This window comes from Thunnus thynnus, chromosome 3 (assembly GCF_963924715.1).
Source record: "Thunnus thynnus chromosome 3, fThuThy2.1, whole genome shotgun sequence".
NCBI classification, from domain to species: Eukaryota; Metazoa; Chordata; class Actinopteri; order Scombriformes; family Scombridae; genus Thunnus; species Thunnus thynnus.
In genome coordinates this window covers 27,243,041-27,266,047 of record NC_089519.1, presented here as the reverse complement: position 1 = coordinate 27,266,047, position 23,007 = coordinate 27,243,041, and the positions used below count along the sequence as shown (strand labels likewise).

General features: G+C 37.9%; 3 protein-coding genes across 3 annotated transcripts; 2 read left to right on the top strand and 1 right to left on the bottom strand.

Moving 5' to 3' along the window:
• Positions 1-4,196: 4,196 nt before the first annotated feature.
• Positions 4,197-8,313, bottom strand: fgg (fibrinogen gamma chain). The gene is made up of 9 exons (XM_067585091.1): positions 8,189-8,313; positions 8,052-8,099; positions 7,763-7,949; positions 7,409-7,493; positions 6,596-6,726; positions 6,078-6,211; positions 5,436-5,620; positions 4,998-5,275; positions 4,197-4,801 (listed from the first exon to the last, which is right to left on the bottom strand). The coding sequence occupies exons 1-9, from the start codon at positions 8,249-8,251 to the stop codon at positions 4,617-4,619; spliced, it is 1,296 nt and encodes a 431-aa protein (XP_067441192.1). The 5' UTR covers positions 8,252-8,313; the 3' UTR covers positions 4,197-4,616.
• Positions 8,314-16,828: 8,515 nt separating this feature from the next.
• On the top strand, positions 16,829-20,311 carry lrata (lecithin retinol acyltransferase a). The gene is made up of 2 exons (XM_067585096.1): positions 16,829-18,687; positions 19,757-20,311. Exons 1-2 carry the CDS (start codon positions 18,154-18,156, stop codon positions 19,907-19,909), a joined length of 687 nt encoding a protein of 228 aa, XP_067441197.1. The 5' UTR covers positions 16,829-18,153; the 3' UTR covers positions 19,910-20,311.
• A 757-nt stretch (positions 20,312-21,068) lies between these two features.
• Positions 21,069-22,451, top strand: si:dkey-30k22.5 (lecithin retinol acyltransferase family protein). Its single transcript, XM_067585097.1, has 2 exons — positions 21,069-21,554; positions 22,296-22,451. Exons 1-2 carry the CDS (start codon positions 21,069-21,071, stop codon positions 22,449-22,451), a joined length of 642 nt encoding a protein of 213 aa, XP_067441198.1.
• The last annotated feature ends 556 nt before the right edge of the window (positions 22,452-23,007 follow it).

The following is a 23,007-nucleotide window of genomic DNA, read 5'->3' as shown; positions in this document are numbered from 1 at the left end:
CTACCGGCCGCGCTGGGTTATTTTTCCTAGGAGGGCGAAGTCATGACCAGCCCTACTCTACCTCTGATTGGCTTACCCTGATATTCTTACCCTAATCCTAACCAATCTCACTCCTCCCAACCAACGGAGGGAACGAGTACTAGCCAATCAGAGGCAGAGTACGGCGGGTCATGACTTCGCCATCCTAGGCAAAAAAAAAATCGGCCCGGAGCGTTTCTTCTTCCTCTTCTTTGTGTTTTTACGGCAGTTGGCTTCCTTTATGTTGCATTACTGCCTCCCTCTGGATTTAATCGTCCACTGTTGTCCAAATCTGCTAGAGTCTAAATCTATATATCATTTTTTTCCCTCCACCGTGTCTCCACACTTGAGCAGATCTTTAACCCTGGCCTCCACTCGTCCTAGCCTCTGTAGCCCTGTAAGCATTGCCCTTCTTTCCTCTTCCTATTTCCCGCATGAAATCAGGACGTCCTCTACACTGAGTACAATGGTCAGTTGGGTGTTTTCCTGTGATAAAAAAGTGTATAATTCAGGTTGCTGTGACCATTTCTTAATCTATGTATAATTACTTGTTCTTTCCTGTTGATTACACTATTTCTTACCACTCTTTTATTTTGTGTTTCATGTAAGTGTCTTCCGTTTGTTGCACTATCCCAATGCTATTGCCATTGTTTGATTATTTCCCTCCAAACTATGATTTTACCCTCTGAGAAAGTAAATCAAGAATAAGATAATACAAATCTACGGAAGCCGAGAACAGCCATGTTTGCAATTTTTAATTTTTTTTTAATGCTGTTATCTCAAGATCATGAGCTAATTTAGCTCGTTATCTCGAGAAAACAAAAGGCCCATTTCTTGAGAAAATGAGATAATTTATAACAAAATTTATGTGGCGCTCATTCTCATTTGTTCCTTCCTGTCTTCTCCTCTCCACGTCTCCCTCACATGGATAGCTCAACTATTTAGATCAAGCACAAGACACCTTCAGGTTGCTCTTAAAGACAGATCTGTCATATGTTGGGTTCTTGTTCCCTCTCTCCACCCCACTGTCCTTTTTCTCGTTAAGTCTAATGAAATGAAAATGCTTGAAAGGTATTGTTTGGTACTTCTTCTACATGAAACATATCATCATATTATGACCAGGAGTTAATCAAACTACCATTTGGCCGTGACACAGATGTCATTAATAAAGGTGCTGTTAATAAAAACTCCTTGATCTGACATTTTTAGCTTAAATCAGTTGTTACGGTTGTCAAGACGCCACCTATGCATGCTGGCTAGGGATGTGCCTGAATACAAATACGTTATTCGGCAAAGCACAAATAGTGTATTTTTTACGCATATTTATTTAATAAAAGTATTTTTAAAATTATTTGTTTTCAGGAAGAAAAAAAAAAACATGTCAAATACATCGCTATCTCAGTCTCTCTCCTCTGCTCTGCTGTTACGTCTATCAGCAGGTCTCAATGAAGGGAGTCACATCCACCTGCTACATGACGCACATTTCCTAATTTGGACATCCCCAGAGATAAAGCTGAGCTACTGACTGTTCCCCTTTTCCTTTCCACAAAGTTAGATTGTAAAAATAGGCAATAAATGAAAAGTGCAAAGCAATAGTCACCTTTGAAATTCTTCCCTACACGTTACACAGTGTGCTTTCTCTGTGTTATTGGTGTATAAATAGGTAGAGGTCTGTCTGCAATGAGGCGATGATTCAAGTTTTAGCTCAGTAGTCAGTGTAGTCGTCTATGATCTGGGAGACTCCAGTTCAAGACCTGGTGTGGGGACCTCCTTTGTAATGTAGTTTATTCATGAACACTTACTGTAACACTTTAATTTTCTAAAATTAAATGCGTAATAACAAAAACAGGATTTTTAAGCCTCTTTCCACTTTTATTTGAATACAAACACAAATGCAAATAATTTTGCTGCCTCAACAAATACAGATACCAATACAAATACTGGACTCTCTGCACATCCCTAATGCTGACATGGCACCCCTGATCCCTGATAAACATTATAAGTAATGAGAGAAAACAACCTTTTGTTTTCTTGTGATAATGGGATGATTATCTCGTTATCTTGAGATAACAGCTTGTTTTTTATAACTAAATAATTAACATGTGATCTTGAGATAACAGCATCTAAAAAAATAACTGCAAACACAGCTGTCCTTGGCTTCCGTACAATTGTCCTATAACCCCTGAAAACTTTATGTGCAAGATAAGCGATTCCAAAAATATCTAACATCTTTTTGTTGTTGTTGTTGTTGTTTTAACAGATAATAATTCCCAGTATTTTGATACAAAGAACATAATTATAAATAATTATGCTGCAATTGTGGCCTTCTGTATTGTAGCAAAATATTGTATTGTTGGAGCTAAACATTGAGCATAGGCCAAAGTTTCCTGCCTTATGTACCAGACCATGTTTGACTAACGGAGTACATTGATTAATGGTTATCCAATCCTTCAATGCCAAAAAGATGTGGTCTATCTAGTAAAAAAGGGTTGTTTGGTTTGCTATTCTGTAGCACAGTAACCTGTAACAATTATCCTGGTCAGGTCAAACATTCTCCCTGTATGTTTTGTTGTAATTATTGAGTCTTATTTATTCCAAAAACACTTATTGACTTTAGGGACTTTAGAGATCAGCCTCTTGCACAATTGGTTCATATTAGGCAATACACAGGCATCAGTAATTTTGGCTCAGCTATCAAGGTGAGTGAAAAGACAAATGGGGACAAGTACTAGTGCCAGTGCACGATACGGAGTAAATAAATTGTCCACATGTGGATCAAAATAAACATAAATGTGAAGGTCTGATAAGAACTCTGCCACGATATCTCTGTTTTGATGTCCTATTGCTGAAAATAGACTACATAGTTCTTTCAGTTAGTTTTAGAAAATACAGCTCCACCTGAGATCATTTAATCTTGGTCATCTCTGCAAAAGCAGGCACAGGACCAGTCTATTAAATGTGAATAACTTTTCTATTAAATATATAATAAGTATAACTATACAGTGTAACCCTGAGATATTGGTGAGGAAAATAAAATAAAAACATATTTTAACTGCAAATCCCTCTTGACAAATCACCAAACAACTACAGCTACAGTCAAGGTCATTTGTATAAAAGAGATATTTAAATCAAATGTTTGAAAAATAAATGACAGAGGTCAATCAAGGCCTGAGGGAAAGCATGTACTTTCTTTAATGAAGAGTGTATTTTTTTTCTACACCAGATGAAGGTACTGAATAAAAAAGAGTCTATAAGAAAAGAATTTTTAGTTTTATTATTTATTAACATACTCTTTTATGCATACTGGAATGTGTTCAAGTGCCTTTTAGAAGTGCGTAGAGGATCACCATATTGTTCAATTACTGGTAGTCACTTTATGGAGAGAATATTGATGGACTGCACTTTGTTGCTTATAAAACAAATTAATGTTTGCCATGCTGGCATTTAATTTGTTTAAAAGGTCCACTGTGTAGCCAAATCACAGATTAATCTAGAAGCTGTTCATTTTAATATAAAGTAAATACGTGTGTGTGTGTGTGTGTGTGTGTGTGTGTGTGTGTGTGTGTGTGTGTGTGTGTGTGTGACCCTGTCTCTCTATCTTTGTGTGGACAAATTTTAGTTCAAAACCACTGTAGTTAGGACATTCCTGCCTTGTGAGGACATTTTCACCATCCCTCACAACTTCAAAGACCTGTTTGAGGGTTCACACTTACTTTTAAGGTTAAGGTTAGAATTTGGTTTAGGCTAGGGTTAGGGGTAAGGGTTAGGCATTTAGTTATGATGGTTCAGGTTACGATAAGGGGCTAGGGAATGCATTGCGTCAATGAGTGTCCTCACATCTATAGAAAGGCAAACATTTGTGGGTGTCTCCATAAGAATATAACGTTCTGTCCTAGAAATTACGTTACGTGATAAGTCAAACTAGACACCCTGTATGGATTGCAATGTATTCCAATATAACTGTTTTGTAATAAATGCTACCTTTGTGAAACTGGAACTAATGATTTTTGATGAGTGCTGACATTGAGTCACTGAGATGTTAAATATATTACATATATTCAAATAAGGTGGACAAAATAGTAGAAAAACCTTTCAGTATGATGCAATCCAGTATACACCACCACCGCAATATTATGTAATTGAGTCAACACACAAACAACCACAGTAGAAATGGCGACTAAAAGTGAACTTCATAGTATTTATTGAAGGACAGACAGGTTTTTCTTTATTTCTGGACACTCAGTGTCAGTGACAAAATATTTCAGCGCTAGTTTTTTCATACACATATTTACTTTCTTGATATTTTTCTTTGTACCAAGTGCTTTTGTTTCATCTGCACATTACAAAAAAAATAAAAATAAATTCTGGCCATATCGCATTAGAGGAAGTACCAGAGCATGTTGCTAGTATCCTTTGGGTGCAAAATAATACCGGCCAATTAAGTTTGACAAACCATATTTGGCAAAGAAAAAATATTTCTTTAGTGGTCAAAACAACACTGAAGAAGAAAAGGATTAGCAAAGCGTGCTCACATCACACCAAGACACACCATGAAGTCAGACATCAGCAGTCTAAACAGACCACAAGCATGTTACTCTTTAAGCATCTCCAAGTCCACCAAACTGTTTCACCCCAGTCTGCTGTCCACCGGCTGTGATGCGGCTCAGGGGAATGAGCTTCATTGTGGTTTCTTTCAAGGAGTACCAGCGGTTGTGCCATGTGACCCAAATGATGCCGTTGTCGAAGCCATATTCACCAGCGTCCTTCTCTGTGTACCTTCCACCTGGATGAAGCAAAAACAGAAAATATTTACTAATGTGTACATGCATGAATAACACTTTTTTCTTTAGGTTTGTGGGTTGATGGTAATAAGTTAATAAAGACAATGATTTTGGTACTTTAAACTGAGCTAATTTTGCACCAATCATACAAATAAACATTAGTTAAAGGGCTTAACCCCAGTTTTAGTCAAGTCTTACCCTGGTAGTATTTGCCATTCAAGTGGGCAGCATGACATCTGTTCATCCACCAGCCGGAGCCATCCTGCCTTGCACAGTTGCCGTCATACTTGTCGTTGTCCTTGTCATGGGTACTGAACTGCATGCCATTGTGAGATGTGTAGAACTTGTCACTGGGGTCGTCTCCAAAGTCAAAACCATCAAAAGCATCTCCAGCATCACCGCCAAAGTAGTAGCCGTAGGTCAGACGGTACTGGTCGGCCTCTGGCCCGACTCTGAACATGGTGTAGTCAGCATATCTGGAGAGAGGGGGCCACAGAGGAGGATTTAGAGTTAGTTTTGCTGAGTCATCTTTTTCTTCTTCAAAGGTAACCTCATCATCAGGGCCATGTTTGCCTTGTCAGTGAGTCCCTTTGCTCAGCGCTTACATAATCTGTTATCGTGTCTGCAAGTTTGTACCTTTTGTTGCCTTCCCAGTCAACAAGCTCTATCCTCAGCACAGTCGGGATGGTCGAACCAGCGGTCAGCAGATGCATTTTCTCATTGCCGAGCCAGAACTCTGTGGTGTCATCTGGGGAGAGATAACCAAAGCCCTCCTTGTACTGGGTCCAGTCCTTGTGGAAGTCCACACTGCCATCACGTCTCTGTGGACACAGAAAAAGTGATCAGAGTCATAATTTCTCAAGGCAGAGAATGAGATTGATTCTTCTTTCAACAGTTCGTTAGTCAACAAAACATTTCTTAAATCCTAATAGATTTTAATTCCATTTTTAAGAGTTGCTCGCTAAGGGACTGTATGAAAATTGTTAGTAGGGGGCGGTGGTCAGAAATCATGTCTTTTTATTTTAATCGAAGGGAGGGTAGTCTGAGTTTTTTGGGGGGGATAGCAGGGCAGGAGAGGGTATTTTACATTTCTCTTACTATATTTTATGTCAACTTTCCTTTGTCAAATTTATCAGGTAATCTTTTTTGAAAAGTCCCTAATCAGTATTACCAGTTATTTGCTTTCAGGAATGGTGATCTACTTCTTACACAAACACTTTGCAGGAATCAATGAGTGTAAGATGAAAACATTAAACAGGCAGTTAAAATGATGCATACCCTCTGTATTACTGTGAAACCACGTCCAAAGTTGTCAATCTCACAGTATACCAGGAACTCTTCAGTAGCTTTCGCTGGTTTCACATAGTAAAGACCACTGACGGTGGCACCTTTGTTAGCAATATCCTGGCAATCTAATAAAAAAAGAGGAGAAAAAGAAAAGGGTAAGTTCAACAATATTAAAATATTTCATATTATATGAATTCTGACAAAAATCACCAGATATATTTCTGATTTTAGTTTTATTTATGTTTCTTTTAATTATGTTCACTTTTTTTTTAATTGTAAAGTTTAAGAAAAAGGTAAGTTTAGGAAAGAGTCATGTGAAATGAGGTCACAGCAAATTACAGCTGGAATAAATCTGTTTACTTTTCGTTGCTGCAGCCTATCGATTTTAGGCTCTAACTAAACACTGAACGAGGACAAATGTTGTTCAGATGAGGCATGATTGAGAAACTTCTTGTGAAAAGGGAATGGCCTGAGGGTCACAGCTTTTTTTTTTTTTTTTTTTTTTTTACCTGCTCCTTTGGTGGGCTGAATCTCAACAGAGTCTTTGCAGGGCTCACTACATCTCTGCTGCAGCTGAATGGAGAGTTGTTTCAAATCTGCCATTCGCCTCTCGTTGGATGAAATTAAATTCTGAAGTTCACTGGAAAGAGGGAAATTATTATGAGCTGTATCCTATCATTCATTTTTAGTTTTATTTTTTTTACACAAAATACTAAAGCTCAGAGATATTTTACAAAATGAGATGGGGAAAAGAAGAAACAGAAAATAGAAAAAAAAGAAATGTCCTGGAAACATATGTGGGTGGCAAATAGCACCATAATCTGTGTTCAGTCCTAACTGTGTAGGCGAAGATGGCGGTGTGCATTGATCTGAGGGTGTAGGTGGCTGTTGCCAGTTGGAGGAGCAAAGAGAAATATGAACAGTGGTGGAAGAAGTATCAAAAGTAAAATTACTCACTGTCCTCTTTTAGAGTGCTATTTTATATATTATATTAAGAATAATTTTAGTATGTTTCACATTAAGGCTGGACAAAGTGGAGCCAAGTTTATATTTTACACACTAATCCAAAACAATTTATCACAAATTATAAAATGTTCATATGTTGTGGGTGGAAAATGAAATCTGCAAAGCAACTAGTAACTATAGTTGTCAAATAAATGTAGAGTAGAACATAAAATGCAAATACTCCTGTAGCTCAAAACCTTACACAAGTATACTTAAAGAAATATGCTTATTTTCTTTCCACCACTGGACATGAAGGGGCCAAGTCATGAAAATCAAATCATTATAACGGCATAATTTCAGTGCTAATGGTAACTTACAATATTTGCTGCTCCTGTGTAATGATGGTCTTTTCAAATCGAAGGACATCTTCCAGCATACCCGATGACCTTTTGAAGTACGGGTCTGAAATAAAAAGTCAGTTTCAGTGGTGGACTTGTTGTTTTCAAAGTTACTTCCCCTGGTTTAACAACACTTTCAATATAGCAACAAAAGTCTGTGCTTATGTCAATTTATTCATGAGCACATTTAAAAACAACGCACTTTGATCAAAGTGCTTTACAGATCATTAAAAGAAAAATAAATTGGTAAATAATTAACAGACAAAATTAAAGCAGTTATCTAGCCATATTAATAATGAGTAAAACACAATCAAATCAAATTGAATTTGTTACCTTGCTGGGTACTCTTTTGAGCTGAAGTAGTAGAATCTTTCATGTAGGTAACTGTTTCTTCTGTCCCCTGTGTCAGATTGGCAATTGTTTCCAAATCCTTTTGCATCTTGTCCAAATCTCGACTCACTCCTGGTATATATCTCTGCATGTAATCAGCCACTCCACATGTAGTTGGACAGTACTTTCCCTGAATACAGACAGAGCATATGAAAAACATCAATTATAGTGTTTTCTCTGATGTACACACAGCAAAAAGATGTCAGGTCACTGTTTATAACTGCATACTTACAAAGCCGTCGTTTGGGTTGCATACTGCAATGCTGTCTCCTCTGAGTTGCTGCACAAAAAACAACACAAAACTTATTGGTTGGTTGTTGTTCAGCGTAACTGCATCAGTATAATATTCAGCTAAAGTTGGTGACTTACTGCTGATGAGAAGGAGAAAAGTAACAGAAGTCCTCCTGCCGTTGCCAGAAGTGATGAAGCCATGTTGCTTTTGCCACCAGTTGTGGTCTTGTCTTCTTGGAGAATGATGATCTGCTCGACTTTGTTGGATATTTATCTGAACAAGGTCCTCAGTTGATTATTTGATAAGAGGTTCATATGCAAACATCCCACTCACCGTGTTGTGACAAAACTGTGACTCAAATGTCCAAAAATGGTCATTGCCGGGATTTGACGGGGTCAGTAACTGGCTGCTGTTTGTGACTTTCCCATGCACTCCATATTTGCATTTAACTCAGTGACGGTAAGTATGACAAAGAGAGTTGAGAGAAATGATGATTCAGTGCTTGATGACATTGACTTGGGTCACCATGAGATAAAAATCAAAGACAAATGACAGTATGAGTCATTCCTTAAAGACAAAATGTAATTATAACATGTCCCTGTAAAATATTAACATTGTTCACAACACAAAGTAGCCATGTAAAATACTTGTTTTGGATTAGTTAGCAGGTGTTAGTTAAAATCTTTTAAGAGGACATCTCAAACATTTATGCCAATGTGAAAAAAAACAGAAGATGTCAAGAATGACAAAAATAAAAATAGTCATAGAAGTCAAAACATGATATATGACGTCATTTTGTTTGACTTGTTAAATCAAAAATATGAGGTAGTCAATACAATGATGTTCTAAGTCAGCCATTTTACTTTTTGAAATACTATTTTAGCAGCAATGAATTGGATGGCACCAACAAATGAAGCTGTCCTGCTGATAGGGACTTGAGATCAGAAAGCGCTTTTATGTGTGGCTATGTGGAGAGCAATCACAGATTATATATTTTGTTGTTTAATTTGGAGAACATGTTGGTATGTTTGTACTTAAGCCTGTTTACGCCAGGAAAAAAAGAGAAAAAAAGATGAAAATCTAGGAACCATGCATAAAATGTATTATTATTAATAATAATATAGTGAATGACAGTTTTGACTCATAACTTTGAGTTACCGCAAGTATTTTTATTTTTTATCATTCCCAACTCTGTTTTTTATCTGCTCTGGCGGAATTGCGCCTCCATACAACATACAATTCTAAATAAAAGTGCACGGTACAGTATATCAAACTGCAGGTAACCATAGCAACATTACCCACTAATTAAGATGTCGCTGGTGAAATGGACCCAGCCATGGGTGAAACTGGCAACAGACAAACTTTAAAAAAGGCTTTTTAACAGCCTGTCTTTGAGGATTGGCCATCACCATGCAATTCAAAGGTGTATATTAAATTAACTTAAATTAAATTAAAATAACTTGACTCAGGTCAAGAAACAGGCTTTACAGGACACAACAGTTCAGCTAAAAATAAAATACAATATTATTCACACTTTCTTACCTTTTCCCTGAAGTGTCTACTACACAAGTGGTTCTCAAACTTTTTCATGTCAAGGACCCCTAAACTGACATAAATTAGACCACAGACCCCAATTTGATAAGATTTTGTTTCAGGGTCCCCATCTGATAAGATTTTTGCTTTTAGCTGTTTTATTACAGAAAGTGCCCATGATCCAAATAGTCAAACATTCTGTCATTGTCTTACTTATGGATAGAATTACAGAGAAAATAAATTATTCCCCTTTTTGCTGGGGACCCCCTGGAACCCCTTCAAGGACCCCTAGGGGTCCCCGGACCCTACTTTGAGAACCACTGCACTAGACTACCACTAGGTGTTGACCTCTGCACTGGAAGGTAAAACCACTAGTGGGAGTGGAACCACAACAAACCAAACATACTATGTGATCAGTGAGCACACCTTCAGATGACAAACTTTAAGAATAATGCATTTAATTTACTAAAGAAGTTTGTAGGCTACCTCTCCGACACTGTAGTTCTGGTTGAGGGAAAACTTTAGTGCAATTATGAGGAAAAATAATTGAGATAAACTTGAATGTTTTCCATGACATTTTCTGTGAGATGCTGTGGGAAAATATATTTCCAGAAGTGTCTTCAAGAAGCTAAATCTGACTTTTAACTATAATGAAACATAATTGGATTGCAACTGATTACTGATAAAGTAAGAAAAGTGTGTAGATGTGTCTCTGTTGTTGTTGTGGAACATAAAGTACAGAGTATGTCACTGATGGACCGGACTTTGTAGTCTCAAATAAATATATTACACCTTTATAAAATTGCTGTTAATGGGCAGTTCTGTATTTCATAAACAGAGGAGCATTAATGATTTACCTCTTATATTCTGGGAAAAAAAATCTTCTGATTTACTTTTCCGAGAAAACAAAGCAGCTTTTTCTCAGGCTTAATTTGTAAAGAGCACACGTGCAGCTGAGCTAGTGTTGACTGAACTGGAGCCAAACACACTGGTGCAAGACAGTTGATCAATAAAAGAGAGTACAGAAAGTGAATTTTCATCAGTGTTCCCCCATTTTACATGAAAAACATATCAGACAATGATGCCTGATTATGATCTTCTTCATCAGCTCCTAAACATGCTGGATGAAAAATTGAATAAATCCATGTTTCTATATTTCAAATATGTGGAAACCCAACCAACTAACAACAGGCAAGCACCTTGTTTGTAATTGATGGTGGTTTATATTCCAAGTGGTATTTTAGTGTTTTTATGTAGATGAGCATTTTGTTCCACTCAATCCATCTCTCTCAATAATCTAATTAGGCGGATTATGTTAATCAGCAGTACTTACAAATGCATTTTTCTCCAAGGGTTTATGATATTTGCCAAAATTCAAGAAGCCTCTGAAGTGGAAAATTAAACACAACAACTCTCTGAGGACACTGAACACAGAGGAGATCCTCTCTGTGTTTTTGTTGGACTTTGGGGCTTTAGTAACTTTTTGTAGATTTTACATCCTACAGTATTTAAAAAATAAGTTATGGTGTGTACTTTTAGGCTGATTCTTGGAGTTTTTGAATAGATATATTTAAATTTGACCACTTTTAGGTCAATAAATAAATAAAAGATTCAGTATTTTCCATTAAGAATACCTTTTACAAAAAGTATAACTGAACTGTTGAATAAATAAATACAAATAATTTACTTGATTTATCACTATTTGGACTATTTCTAAAATCCTGGCAATGTTGCCCATCAATCATTCAAAATCAAGCAGTCAAAGTGAAACAATAAAGTCAAAATAAAACATTAAATTAAGGACAACAAAGAGCTCAATACATACTTTGCTTGAATCTCGTTGCACTCACATACAGTACAAAGTACAGTATGATGGACCTTAGATTAACAAGAATAAGTGAGTACAGCCTTTCTAGATCCTTAGTTTATCATGTTAGCATACTAACACTTGATAATTAGGACTAAACACAAACCACAGCCCAGGTTGATGTGAATGTTATTGGTTTCCCAAAGTATTAGACAATATAAAATTATATATGACTTATGAACTTACTCTGGATGATGATGATGATGATGATGATGATGATGATTACTTTCAACGACATGGTGGTGATGGAGGTAGAGTCGTTGCCATGAACATTCATGTCCCTGTCAGCATGAATTGTAATAATTATGGTGATTCTTTAACATTTTATCTGGCGCCATCATCAGGTCAAAATGTCAGTTTATCCAATAGTTTAGTTTATAAGCAAATATCTGCAAAACTAATAACAATTATATCAGTGTCAGCTGTACTTTGTGTTTAGTGCCAATTAACAGATATTTGGCACAATATAATTGTCAGCAACAAGTGGCTAACAATTGTTGCTAACAATTTTTAGCCACTCTAGGGGGGCTCTAGACTCACAACCTCAGTTTTTCTGAGACACAGCCTGCGGCCAGGGTCAGGGAATCAGTAGACACACAATCAAGTATCAATTGTTAACAAAGAGCTGAATACAAAAGGCATTATTTGCCTGAATCTGATTGCACTGACACACAATACAGTGACAAAAAAGCAGCTCAGATAATCAAGAGGGCTGTTCTACAAGTGTGGTGCAGCAGAGCAGAAGGCTTGATCCCCCATGATGGTGCGAAGCTTAGTACTGGGCACCCAGGGGAGCAAGCTGCTGGCAGCTCTGAGAGTGCGGATGGAGATTTGTGGTGTGATCAGTTCCTATAGATAGAGAGGTGCATGTCCGTGGATGGACTTATATATGAGTAGCATATGTTCGTGTTTTTGCACTTTCATCAGGATCCTGGCAGTGCTGTTCTGCCAGGGATCCCTGTGAAGAGTGCATTGCAGTAGTCCAGGCCTGGTTGAGCACAAACTGGAGGAAATTTGTGCTTTATCTCCTTTAGACAGTTGCTGAGGCATGACATAGCTGCAGAAGGGCTTGGGCAGTTTTGATGTACAGCTGGGTATCATCAGTATAACAATAAAAAGACACCCCATATCTGCTGATGACACATCCAAGGTGGAGCATGTAGAGAGTAAACAGGATGAGACCGAGAACCGATCCTTGTGGAACACCACAGATGGCAAGGAGCGATCTAGACCTGCATGCTCCCAGTGAGAATTACTCAGTCCTACTGGAAAGGCAGGACTGAAACCACTTAAGTGCAGAGTCCTACAGTCCAATGGTGGTGTGAAGGTGCTCTAAGAGGAAAGTGTGATAAACAGTGTCAAATGCAGCGCTCAGGTCAAGGAGAATCAGGAGAGAAGAGGACCCTGCCTCAGCTGCCCTCAGAAGGTCATTCACAACCCTGAGCAGAGCTGTTTCAGTGCTGTGTGCTGAATGAAAACCTGACTGAAATTTTTCAAATAGGTTGTTGTGTTTAAGGTGGTCCTGAAGCTCAGAAGCAACCACTTTCTCCAACACCTTGGACAGGAAAGGGAGGTTGGAGATAGGTCTGTAGCTGGCAAGAACTTCTCGGTCCAGGGTAGGCTTCTTGAGGAGGGTACAGACGACTGCGACCTTGAGAACAGATGGGACACTACCAGTTTGAAGGGAGAGGTTGACAATTTGGGTGAGAATAGGTAAGTATGATTGAGCAGAGCTGTGGGAATGGGGTCCAGGGCATAAGTACAGGGTTTCATCTGAGGATTTCCTCAATGTGGCTCTGCTTGATGCCAGTTAAACGCAGTAGAGACAGTGAGCTCCCAGACAGAGGGTCGATGACTGGAGGAGGCAGAGAGGAAGAGCTGGACCTCAGAGGGCGGATGTTGTTGACCTTCAAGTATGATATGAGTGATTACCACCGTGCTGTTCAGAATTTTACATTTTGATGTAGAGGGAAAAAACACTCCATACTGATCTGTTCTATGTGTAAAGACAAGAAATTGTATGAAAATTAAGGTAGATTTACATATCTCATTTCACATTTCCAGGATATTAAAAATGCCCGATCACATCTTATTTCAGTCATGTTTATCTCGCCTCATTGCTCTGGTTTCATGGTGTTGCTGCTTGTTTGAGTCACAGTTAATGGAAATACACCTCTTCTCATGTGATAGATGAGTTTTGAAGGCCTCTTCTTTTGGCAAGAATCCCACATTCAAAAAAAATTGCCCACTGTGGATTTTAAGGTTAGAAAGTCAGTGGGGTAATGGATCCATTACTTCAACATTACAAATTACTGTATATGCAAGTTTTACCCCTGCCTGGGGAAGGTGAGTTATGGTGATATCTCTGAGTATAGTACCATATGTTTCTTTTTGACTGAGGAATGTTTGCAGTTAGCTTCATACCGTTCAAGGCACTTTACACTGGGCTCCAATATGTTGTATGAATGTTGTACGTACAGTAGGAAATTGAAGTAGTTGTTGATACAGATTAGATATTCTTCAGGGCGCTCATGGCAAACACACCTCTTTTTTATTACATCAGAACAAACAGTGAAGATACATGTGACAAAATAGAGCTTAATAAAGCTTCATCTGTGGGCCTCCTGTTGACATTAGATGATAAATCTTACCTTAACTACCTCTGTGTGACCTGGTTTTATTATGTGGGAAAAAACAGGCCCAAGACGGATATAAAGCCTCGCTGACCTGAGAATGAACTGCCAGGCCCATGAACCTAAACAGTGCTGAACTTTTGCTGAACTGGCCTCTTTGTGTAGGAACACCAGATGGAAAGTGTCTCTTTCTTTCTCTAAGTGCCATGAACACATGGGCACTCTCTCTGAATACTGTGTCTTGGATGTTAAGATGTGTTTTGGACTGTTGTTTTTATTGATGTATTCAGACACTGATGCCAAGCTGACATGCTTACATTATGTGTTCTTTTAACTGGATGCAAAGCAACAGAAAAGCAGTACAAAGTTATTAGCTGCTGCCAAATGTTTACCCTGTAAATCAAGCATAGTGCTGAATCATTGTTTTTTCCTGAAAACATAAGAAATGTATCCGTCGGTAATCAACTTAAAAGTGAGCATAGTCCACAGGTGGTCTGACCAGGAATTAAATTTAAAGAGCCTTGTTAGAGTCCCCCATTGGCCACAACTATAAGTCTGGAGCCTTTTGACCATGGTGTAAATCTCCCCAGGACAGAGGGCAAAGGTTTGTTGTAATGCCACCTCAGGGTTCAACCTGTGGTCACAGACGGTAAGTCGACTCAGCTGAGTATGGTATGATCCAAGGTAAAACATGCAGCTGGTTGACACTTTGTTGTCCATACAACATACAGTATATGACTGGTGTAATAAATAGATAATGTTAATCTTTGAAACATCGTCCATATGATGCTGCAGTCTTGACAGTGACTGTATTAGAATCAATATTTGTATCCCTGAGCATCTGCTGAGTTGACTTATGTTACTCCTAATATTATCACTGACGCATGGATTTATTATATTGTGCTCTGCTTCCATGTTTAATTTGCTGTTAGCTGATTGGAGTGGGTTCATTTTGTTCTGCTACAATGTAATCATGTGCGACCTACCTTTCATGTTAACCTTGTTACTCCTTGCCCTGGTTGATTTACGTTGTTTTCGTTTGGTGTTCCATCAAAGAAATTACAATTTCTTCCAAACCAACCTGTCAAAGATAACAAATGATTAAAGACTACAAAAATATCAGATGCATTTAATGTCTTAGGCCCCCCAAATTGTCTCATTCCTCAGGTAGATGTTTGATGGCTGTTTTGGGCTGAATACAGATAGCCCATATTTGGAGTTTTTATTCACTATAGTGGTTTTTTGAGATTTCTATGAGTCTAGAAGTAGACATGCACATGAATGATGTGTGAACACCTTTATTTTAGGCTCTGAAATGACGCTTCCTTGAGGAATTCAAGACGCTTCTACAATGAAAACACAGCAGTCTTTTTATTAAGTCCATGCATTTTTAATGTTTCATCTTGTAGATGCTATACCATATAGCTATACCATATTTTCTTTTTAAGCTAATTCAGGTATTTTTTAGAATCAATATGTTTAAATTTAACTATACTTACAGAACCAACCAACCAACCAACTAAGTAACTAAAGGACTCTGAATTGAGGGGAGTGTATGTAAAGGACATATAAACAAAATACATCTTTATTTTAGGCGCTGATATGAATGCTCATTTTGTTTAAAGGACTGCTAAACTAAATCCTGTACATTTACATACAGGTAGCAGTAAAAATAGTTCTTTGTGTGTAAAAAAAAGTTCAAACTAAATAGTCAGAGTTTAGATGTTCACAAACAAGCTTAACTTTGAATTTATCACTGACTGGTCATAAAAATAACAGAACAGCATAAATTGGATTCATTGTTGAATGACTTAATATTATTTAAGTGAAATCATTTAAGGTTTGAGTGGTAGTGTTGATAGTGCACCACTACACAAACAGAGTGAGAGTTGAACCTCTGCTTTTGCTTATAATTAGTGAACGTAACTATATCAATTCTGACTTGTAAATTCTCCAGGTAAGAAGTTTAAGATTCGAGCTGTACTGTAGTGTTGTACTGTATACTCATTAATCACACACACTTCCTTAAAAGTAGGGCATGCTTTGTGGGTCAAATTAGCTTTCTCCGAGACTGGAAAAGCGGCTGGTCTAAGTTAAATACCAGCCATCATTTATCCCTTTTTGCAAGGATTTTATAGTATCTAGGTCAGCACATGTACTCTAACAAATAATTCAAGGACAAAAGATCAAAAAGGGTGAAGCAGTTCTCAAGGTTTTTTCTAGGTTAGAAGATGAGCGTGTAACTGAAGCCTACAGGATTAAGGTAATCTGGTCAAAGGAATGTTTTATCTCATCATATGCCTCCTCTGAGAAAGCGCAGGCCGTCCAGCGCAGCCTGCTTTTTTCCCTCCAAGTCTGATCCTGGATTGATGATGGGACAGAACAGAGTGGCCACTGTGAGACAACAAAGTCCACCGCCCACCAGCTCCCCTGCACATTTATTGTCTGGAGAGTAATCAGTTTAATAGTCTAATTAGAATTTTTATAGTGGTAGTCAAACAACACGGCAATAAGCAAAGGTTGTAAGATTCTCAACAAAACAGATGTTCAAATGACAGTTTGATTGAAAGGATATATTTTTATTGTATTTAATTTTTCATGACCCCAATGACATTTCACTTTGTAAAGGACATACATGAGCAAACAATTTGGCACTTTCCACACTCTGCTGCATATTTGAACCCAAATTTGAAGTCTATATGCTTTGAGTCTGTAAAGATAAAGAGAAATCCACAAATTCCATCTGCTTCTCAAAAAACACCGAATGTATTCCCCTCTAGCTAATGTAAGTTTAATGACTAACATTTTTCATTTTTTCTAAGTGATAAGTTGACATGTTATCAGTCATGTACTTGTCTCCTGACACGCTCCATTTAAAGGATAGGGTCATAACTTTTCAAGTCTGTTCTAAAACAATATTCAGGTGCCACAATGAACACTGACACATGTTTTTCTTGCTGTAATCATTTTTTCTGTTCATATTGACCATTAAGAAATCACATCACATGCACTGAAAGCACATTTGGAGGAGATCCTCTAATGTCCAGTATGTACAGGAGGAATGATTACAATGAGCAAAACCTGTTTAAATGTTCATATGGGCACCTGATGTTTTAAGACAGACTTGAAAAATTGTGCTGATAATTGTATGGAGTTTTTTCTCTGAAAACAACTGCCAACTGTGGCTGGAAATGATACTGATGAGAGCTGTAAGAATGAACCAAAACAGTAAAGATGTGGGTCACAAAACCAAAACAATGAACTGAGAGAAGCTAAAGTTGTACAAAGAGTTGAGTGGTAATGCTCTATGAGTTCATCAGCGATGCCTTTCACATTACACATAGTCATTACTTATATGAAAATATTGATAAGTGCAGCTTTAAAGTACCAACAGTGAATATGGGGTGTTGTGAAGTGACAGCTTCTTGATGTGACTGCATCAGTCTTTCCCCAGTTTTAAATTAGCAGAGCACAACTGAGCACATTACTTGTTAAATCTTTTTTTTTTTCAATTCTTCAATAAAATGCTGCTGCTATAATATAAATATCACCAAAATATGCTTTTATGCCCATTTTCTTCAAGAATGGCAGCTAGAGTCAAAACACACACAGTACAACAGCATTTAGCAGCTATACTGCACACAGCTGACCAACTTTTGGATAATTTTATATGCAACCCTTGCTTTCAAATCTATGCCACTGATTGATTAATTATCTCCGTATCAGCTTTATTGTCCTTTATTATCTTTTATTTCTCTAGAAATGTTTCTTTTAAATAAGACTATACAGCTATTTCTCTGCTTTACTGCAGCTGGTGAGAACCCAATGAAAGGGTTTAATCTGGTGTTAGTAGAGATCAAAACATCTCTGAGAGTTGGAAAAACACGCAGCAGAAAAAATGCAAGATGCTGAGGAGGTGAAAGAAGGAGAATGCGCACGTGCACAAGATCACTCATGGCCAATCGTGTCCTCGGGATTTCCTCAGTTTTCTCCTCCTCGTGCCAGTCAGGATAAAAACCTCACGTTCACTGAAGCACTTTAGGATATTTTCCACGGGGAAACTCTCACGATGCTGCAGCTGTTGGCATTCCTGGTGGAGAAGCTCTCTCTTCTCTCCAACTTCAAACTTTTTGAGTCCAGTTGGTCGGACGCTGAGGAGAAGGAGTGCCCGGCGCAGCGTGGCCCCCCGCGGCCCCTCCAGAGAGGAGACCTGCTGGAGGTCCCCAGAACCCTTTTCACCCACTACGGCATTTATTTAGGTGACAATAAAGTCGCACACCTGATCCCAGACATCCTCCCTGTGTTCACAAACGAAACGAAGCTGATCAGTTCTGTCATAACCAACAAGAGACTCATCCTCGGATGCATCTACAGGTGCGCCACAGTGCGCGTGGACACATTGGAGGACTTTGCTTATGGTTCCAACATACTGGTTAACCGTATGGACAAAATGATGAAGAAGCCAGCATTAAACAATGAAGATGTCGCCAAGAGAGCTGAGAAACTCATCGGTGCCATCCGCTACAGTCTGCTGTGGAATAACTGCGAACACTTTGTGACATACTGCAGATACGGATCTGCAGCGAGTCGGCAAACAGAGAAGGTAGCACCATACTCTTCATTAAACTAGTGCTGGAATAAATGCTTAGCCTACCCAGTGTCATTTAAGTGACTGATTCTGTAAATGGCATGTCTGTATGCTATTAGTAATAGGCACATTTAACCTACCGCATTCCTACAATAGATGCAGGGCCGTAGCAAGGATTTTAGAAATACTGGGACCATGAGGCCCCTACAGCACATTACCCCCCTCAGACATTTTGACCAAACCCTTGAAATAAAGCTTGGATGATTTTTCATATTTACACAGCTGTTTTATATTCCAACTGAAAGTTTCAAAGCATTTTTCAGACTGCATGTCCTTCTGGTACTGTAGTTAAATTTCTTTATCTATTTTTGACATGACTTAAGTGTCCTCACTAGTTACAGCCCTGGATAGATAAACAGTAATTCAGGCTGTCTGGTCCCCTCCTGTTTTCTTAAAATTAATTTCTCTGCATTTTGTATGTTCATTTAACTGTTGTCCTTGGTGTCCTGATTGGTTGATACAACCCTCAGTGTAGTTCAACTCATGTTTATACGTAATCAGCACAGAAACAAATAAGCTATTTATTCACTCTAGTTTGCCAGATTAGTTTTTGTTTCATCTTCAGGGTTAACTGAGAAGTATTGTTGATAGTAACTGGTTTGGTTTTAGGGAATATAGGGCTGCAACTAACAATTATTTTCATTATCAATTAATCTGTTGATTATTTTCTCAACTAATCAATTAGTGGTTTAGTCTATAAAATGTAATGAAAATTGTCAGTCACTGTTACCCAGAGCCCAAGGTGCAACAGTTCACAACCCAAAGATATTCAGTTCGAGATGATTTCAATGTTTTTTCTTTAAAAATGGCTCAAAACGATTAATCGATTATCAAAACAATTGTTGATTAATTTTCTGTTGATCGACTAATCGATGAATCCTTGCAGCCCAAAATGAATTCTTGCCAGGTTCCAGCCAATCATAAATTTTCTGCAGCTTTGATGTAAAATTTTAAACTTTATTGAGCTATTTCACAGAAAATGTTAAACAAGTATAAAGTAATAAGTGTTTTTCTTTCCTTGCAGTTCTGCGAGTGCCTTAAATCAATCATCAGAGACCAGCGCAGCGTCATTGCTACAGGACTGCTCGGAATGATCTCCATTGTCTGTTTCGGCATGGCACCTTCAACTACATTACCCACAGTTCTTATTCCCTTCACGCTCTGGATGGCTGGTTAAAAAGGAGCTCAGCACAAAGACCTGCAAACAAACTGAATTGTACTTTTACTCGGCAAAGACTGACCGGAAACCTCCTCAGAATAGCGTTTCCTCTGCACTCCATGTCTATGATGCCTTATGAAAATACTTGGTACTTTCATTTTATTATGTAGAGAATGTTGTCTGTTTTGTCTTGTTACATGTACTAATAGTTTACTACGTGCCTTATAAGTGTGTGCTCATAAAACTGGAGGTAAATATGTTAATTCTTTATATAAGAATATAGTTTGTGATTCATTTTTCCTAACATTCATGCTTACCACAAAAGTGAATATACTGTGGCGAAATGACAATAACTGACTATATCTTGAGTATTATCATGTATGTAAAGTTGATATTTTATAGTAGCATACTTAATATAATGTTGTAAATATGACAAATGTTTAATAAACATTTTATTTTTATTTGCGTGCCTTGTGTGAGTGACACTCCAAACATCTCCACCTACATGAAAGAGAAAGCAGAGCACTAAATTTGGGGGATTTGTCATGATAAATTTTGTTATTAAGGAATTAAATCAGTAATTAGGTGTTTTTACTGTACAATGTAGATACACTAAAAAAATTGCTGAGTAATAATGACACAATTTCAGATTGCATCAAAGCAGTGCCATCAAACTGTCTTTTCATTTCCCTTCCACTTGATTACGTGTGAATTTTGCAATATATTATGATTTATTTAGCTAACTTGACATTTCATTTCATACATTTCTACAACTGTGCGATATATGACCATTTTTATGAATTTACAAATATAAAAGAAAGTGCTGAATAATGATGAAACAAAAAAAAAACAAACAGTTTCAGTGGTATTATTAAAACAAACAAAAGCTGTTTATTTGGATGTGATTGTTCAAGATCTGTGACCTTTGAGATGAGGATTTAACTTGTTGCCAAGTCAGCCTTTTTAATGAGGATCCTTGACCTTAATATCCCAGAAACAAGGCCCAAGTTTCAAAATCCAACCACACAGTAGAGTTCTTAGAGAAAGCTCCTTTGTTTCTTTCAAAATCATAATGAAATATTGACCAATATCTAATCCTACTAACCACGCCTGTCCTTCCCAGTTCCAACACATATAAAATGCTCAGGTGTCGAGCACTGTGCTGCGCACTACAATCATGTTTCTTTACCAACTATTCAACTTTTTCTTTGTAGCGTCCAACAAAGAGGAGGACTCTAAATATGATCTGTCTCTGTACAAGCGCGGTGACCTTTTAGAAGTCCCCAGGACGTTATTCACCCACTTTGGTATTTACTTGGGTGACAATCGGGTGGCTCATCTCATTCCGGACATCCTGCCCGTGATCTCCAAGAATAAATCTGCAATCGCCAAGATGGTGACAAATAACCGTCTGCTTCTAGGGGTTATCACAAAGGTTGCCAGTGTAAGAGTGGACTCTGTGATAGATTTTGCATACGGCTCAGAAATTCTGATCAACAACATGGACAAAGTGTGCAGCCAGAACCCCTTGGATGGGGACGAAGTGGCTAGAAGGGCTGAGAAACTCCTGGGATCTGTCACCTACAGTTTACTGTGGTACAACTGTGAACACTATGTCATGTACTGCAGATACGGCATGGCTATCAGCTACCAGACATACCAGGTAGAGTTACTGGCTAAAATATTAATATCTGATCATCTTGTAGGATTGAATTAGTCTATGAGGTGTGGTTTACAAACTGTCTCCTGGATATTTATGTCACAGTTGAATAGATTTTCTACAAAAAACTACTTTGCATGATTTATTTTGAACAATGAGTGCCAGATTTATGGAAAGGCTGATTTGTTTTTCTATAGTCATCTTTAATTCTTTAAACTTTTTAAATCCTCACGAGTGTTTCTGTCTCTGCATCTCGGCACATGAGGAAGGTCACATGTATAAGCAAAAAGGTTTAAGGGTCATTCCACGTGTTGGCATTTGAGATGCTCTCAGTTACTTTCAAGGATTTAGAGAAAAACAGATTATTGGATTGTTTGCGTGCAACACTCTGTGTAAGATGGTGTTAATCTAAATGTTCTTATGGAGGTGTGTGACTGAGGAAAAGACTCTTTTTTTCCACAATGACTGGCTTCCTTACTGCTGAAATTCAGACTTAATGACATGTGGTGATATGGAGGATATTGTCACTGCAAAGGGCTGTTTGCTTCAGTCCACTGAGCTGAAAATTAACTTCTCTTATTCATGAGGTGACTAGCTCCATCTAGTGTTACTTTTTGTCCAAATTACTGTCATTCTGGAGGTAATGAAGACTTTCCTCTTGACAATAGACCTCTACTACACCACTAATCTATCATTTACTTCGCCTCGAATCATTGTCTAATGCTCACTCACTCTCTCTCGCAGTTCTGCACAACAGTACGGAAGATTGTATTCAGCAGGATGAGTGCCTATTTGACCGCCCTGTGTGGTATAGGAACCATGCTGTATCTGGGATGTGTGACGCCGATGACAGTTTTACCAACCCTGCTCATCTCATTCACCATCTGGATGGCAGCCTAACGGGCTCCAGTGAGAAAAGACTCTAATTTAACACACTGGTGGTTGCTGAAATGAAGTCCTGTGGTTTTAGCTGTGTGACTAAAGGCACTCCCCAAATATGTTTATATCACTAGGATAAAAATGTACGTATTTTACTGTTTACATTCTTTGAGCAATTGTTGTTTTGTAAATGTCACCTGATTTATTAATTTTATTGTCTTAGGAGAACAAAACTGAATCTTGCAGTAATTTGCTCTTCTAGTTGTGGTGCTGTTATTTGCTTTATTTTAAGTTAGAGCTCTAATTTTGTATGCTATTCATCATTAATTTCACAAGGCACTGATATTCAACATTAATCTTACAGCAGCTCATAGATTATAAATGAACTCTGACAAACTCTTGAAGATTGGGGTGAAGCTCAACAGAGATATTAAAAAGAAGAGACTGACCTATTGAAACATATTACAGTGATGATGTATGCAGCCAAAATTTATAGTAATGTCGTAGTGGATAACTGCAAAAGGTCATCAGTGTGATTTTACACTGACATAATGATCTAGCTTTAACGGATGGCTCG

Coding starts and splice junctions, on each gene's coding strand:
- fgg (XM_067585091.1), bottom strand. CDS start 8,251: ATGGCTTCATCACTTCTGGCAACGGCAGGAGGACTTCTGTTACTTTTC. Junction 8,100..8,188: donor TTTTCTCCTTCTCATCAGCA/GTAAGTCACCAA, acceptor TTTTTTGTGCAG/CAACTCAGAGGAGACAGCAT. Junction 6,212..6,595: donor TCAGCCCACCAAAGGAGCAG/GTAAAAAAAAAA, acceptor TTTTTTTATTAG/ATTGCCAGGATATTGCTAAC.
- lrata (XM_067585096.1), top strand. CDS start 18,154: ATGCTGCAGCTGTTGGCATTCCTGGTGGAGAAGCTCTCTCTTCTCTCC. Junction 18,688..19,756: donor CGAGTCGGCAAACAGAGAAG/GTAGCACCATAC, acceptor CTTTCCTTGCAG/TTCTGCGAGTGCCTTAAATC.
- si:dkey-30k22.5 (XM_067585097.1), top strand. CDS start 21,069: ATGTTTCTTTACCAACTATTCAACTTTTTCTTTGTAGCGTCCAACAAA. Junction 21,555..22,295: donor TCAGCTACCAGACATACCAG/GTAGAGTTACTG, acceptor TCTCTCTCGCAG/TTCTGCACAACAGTACGGAA.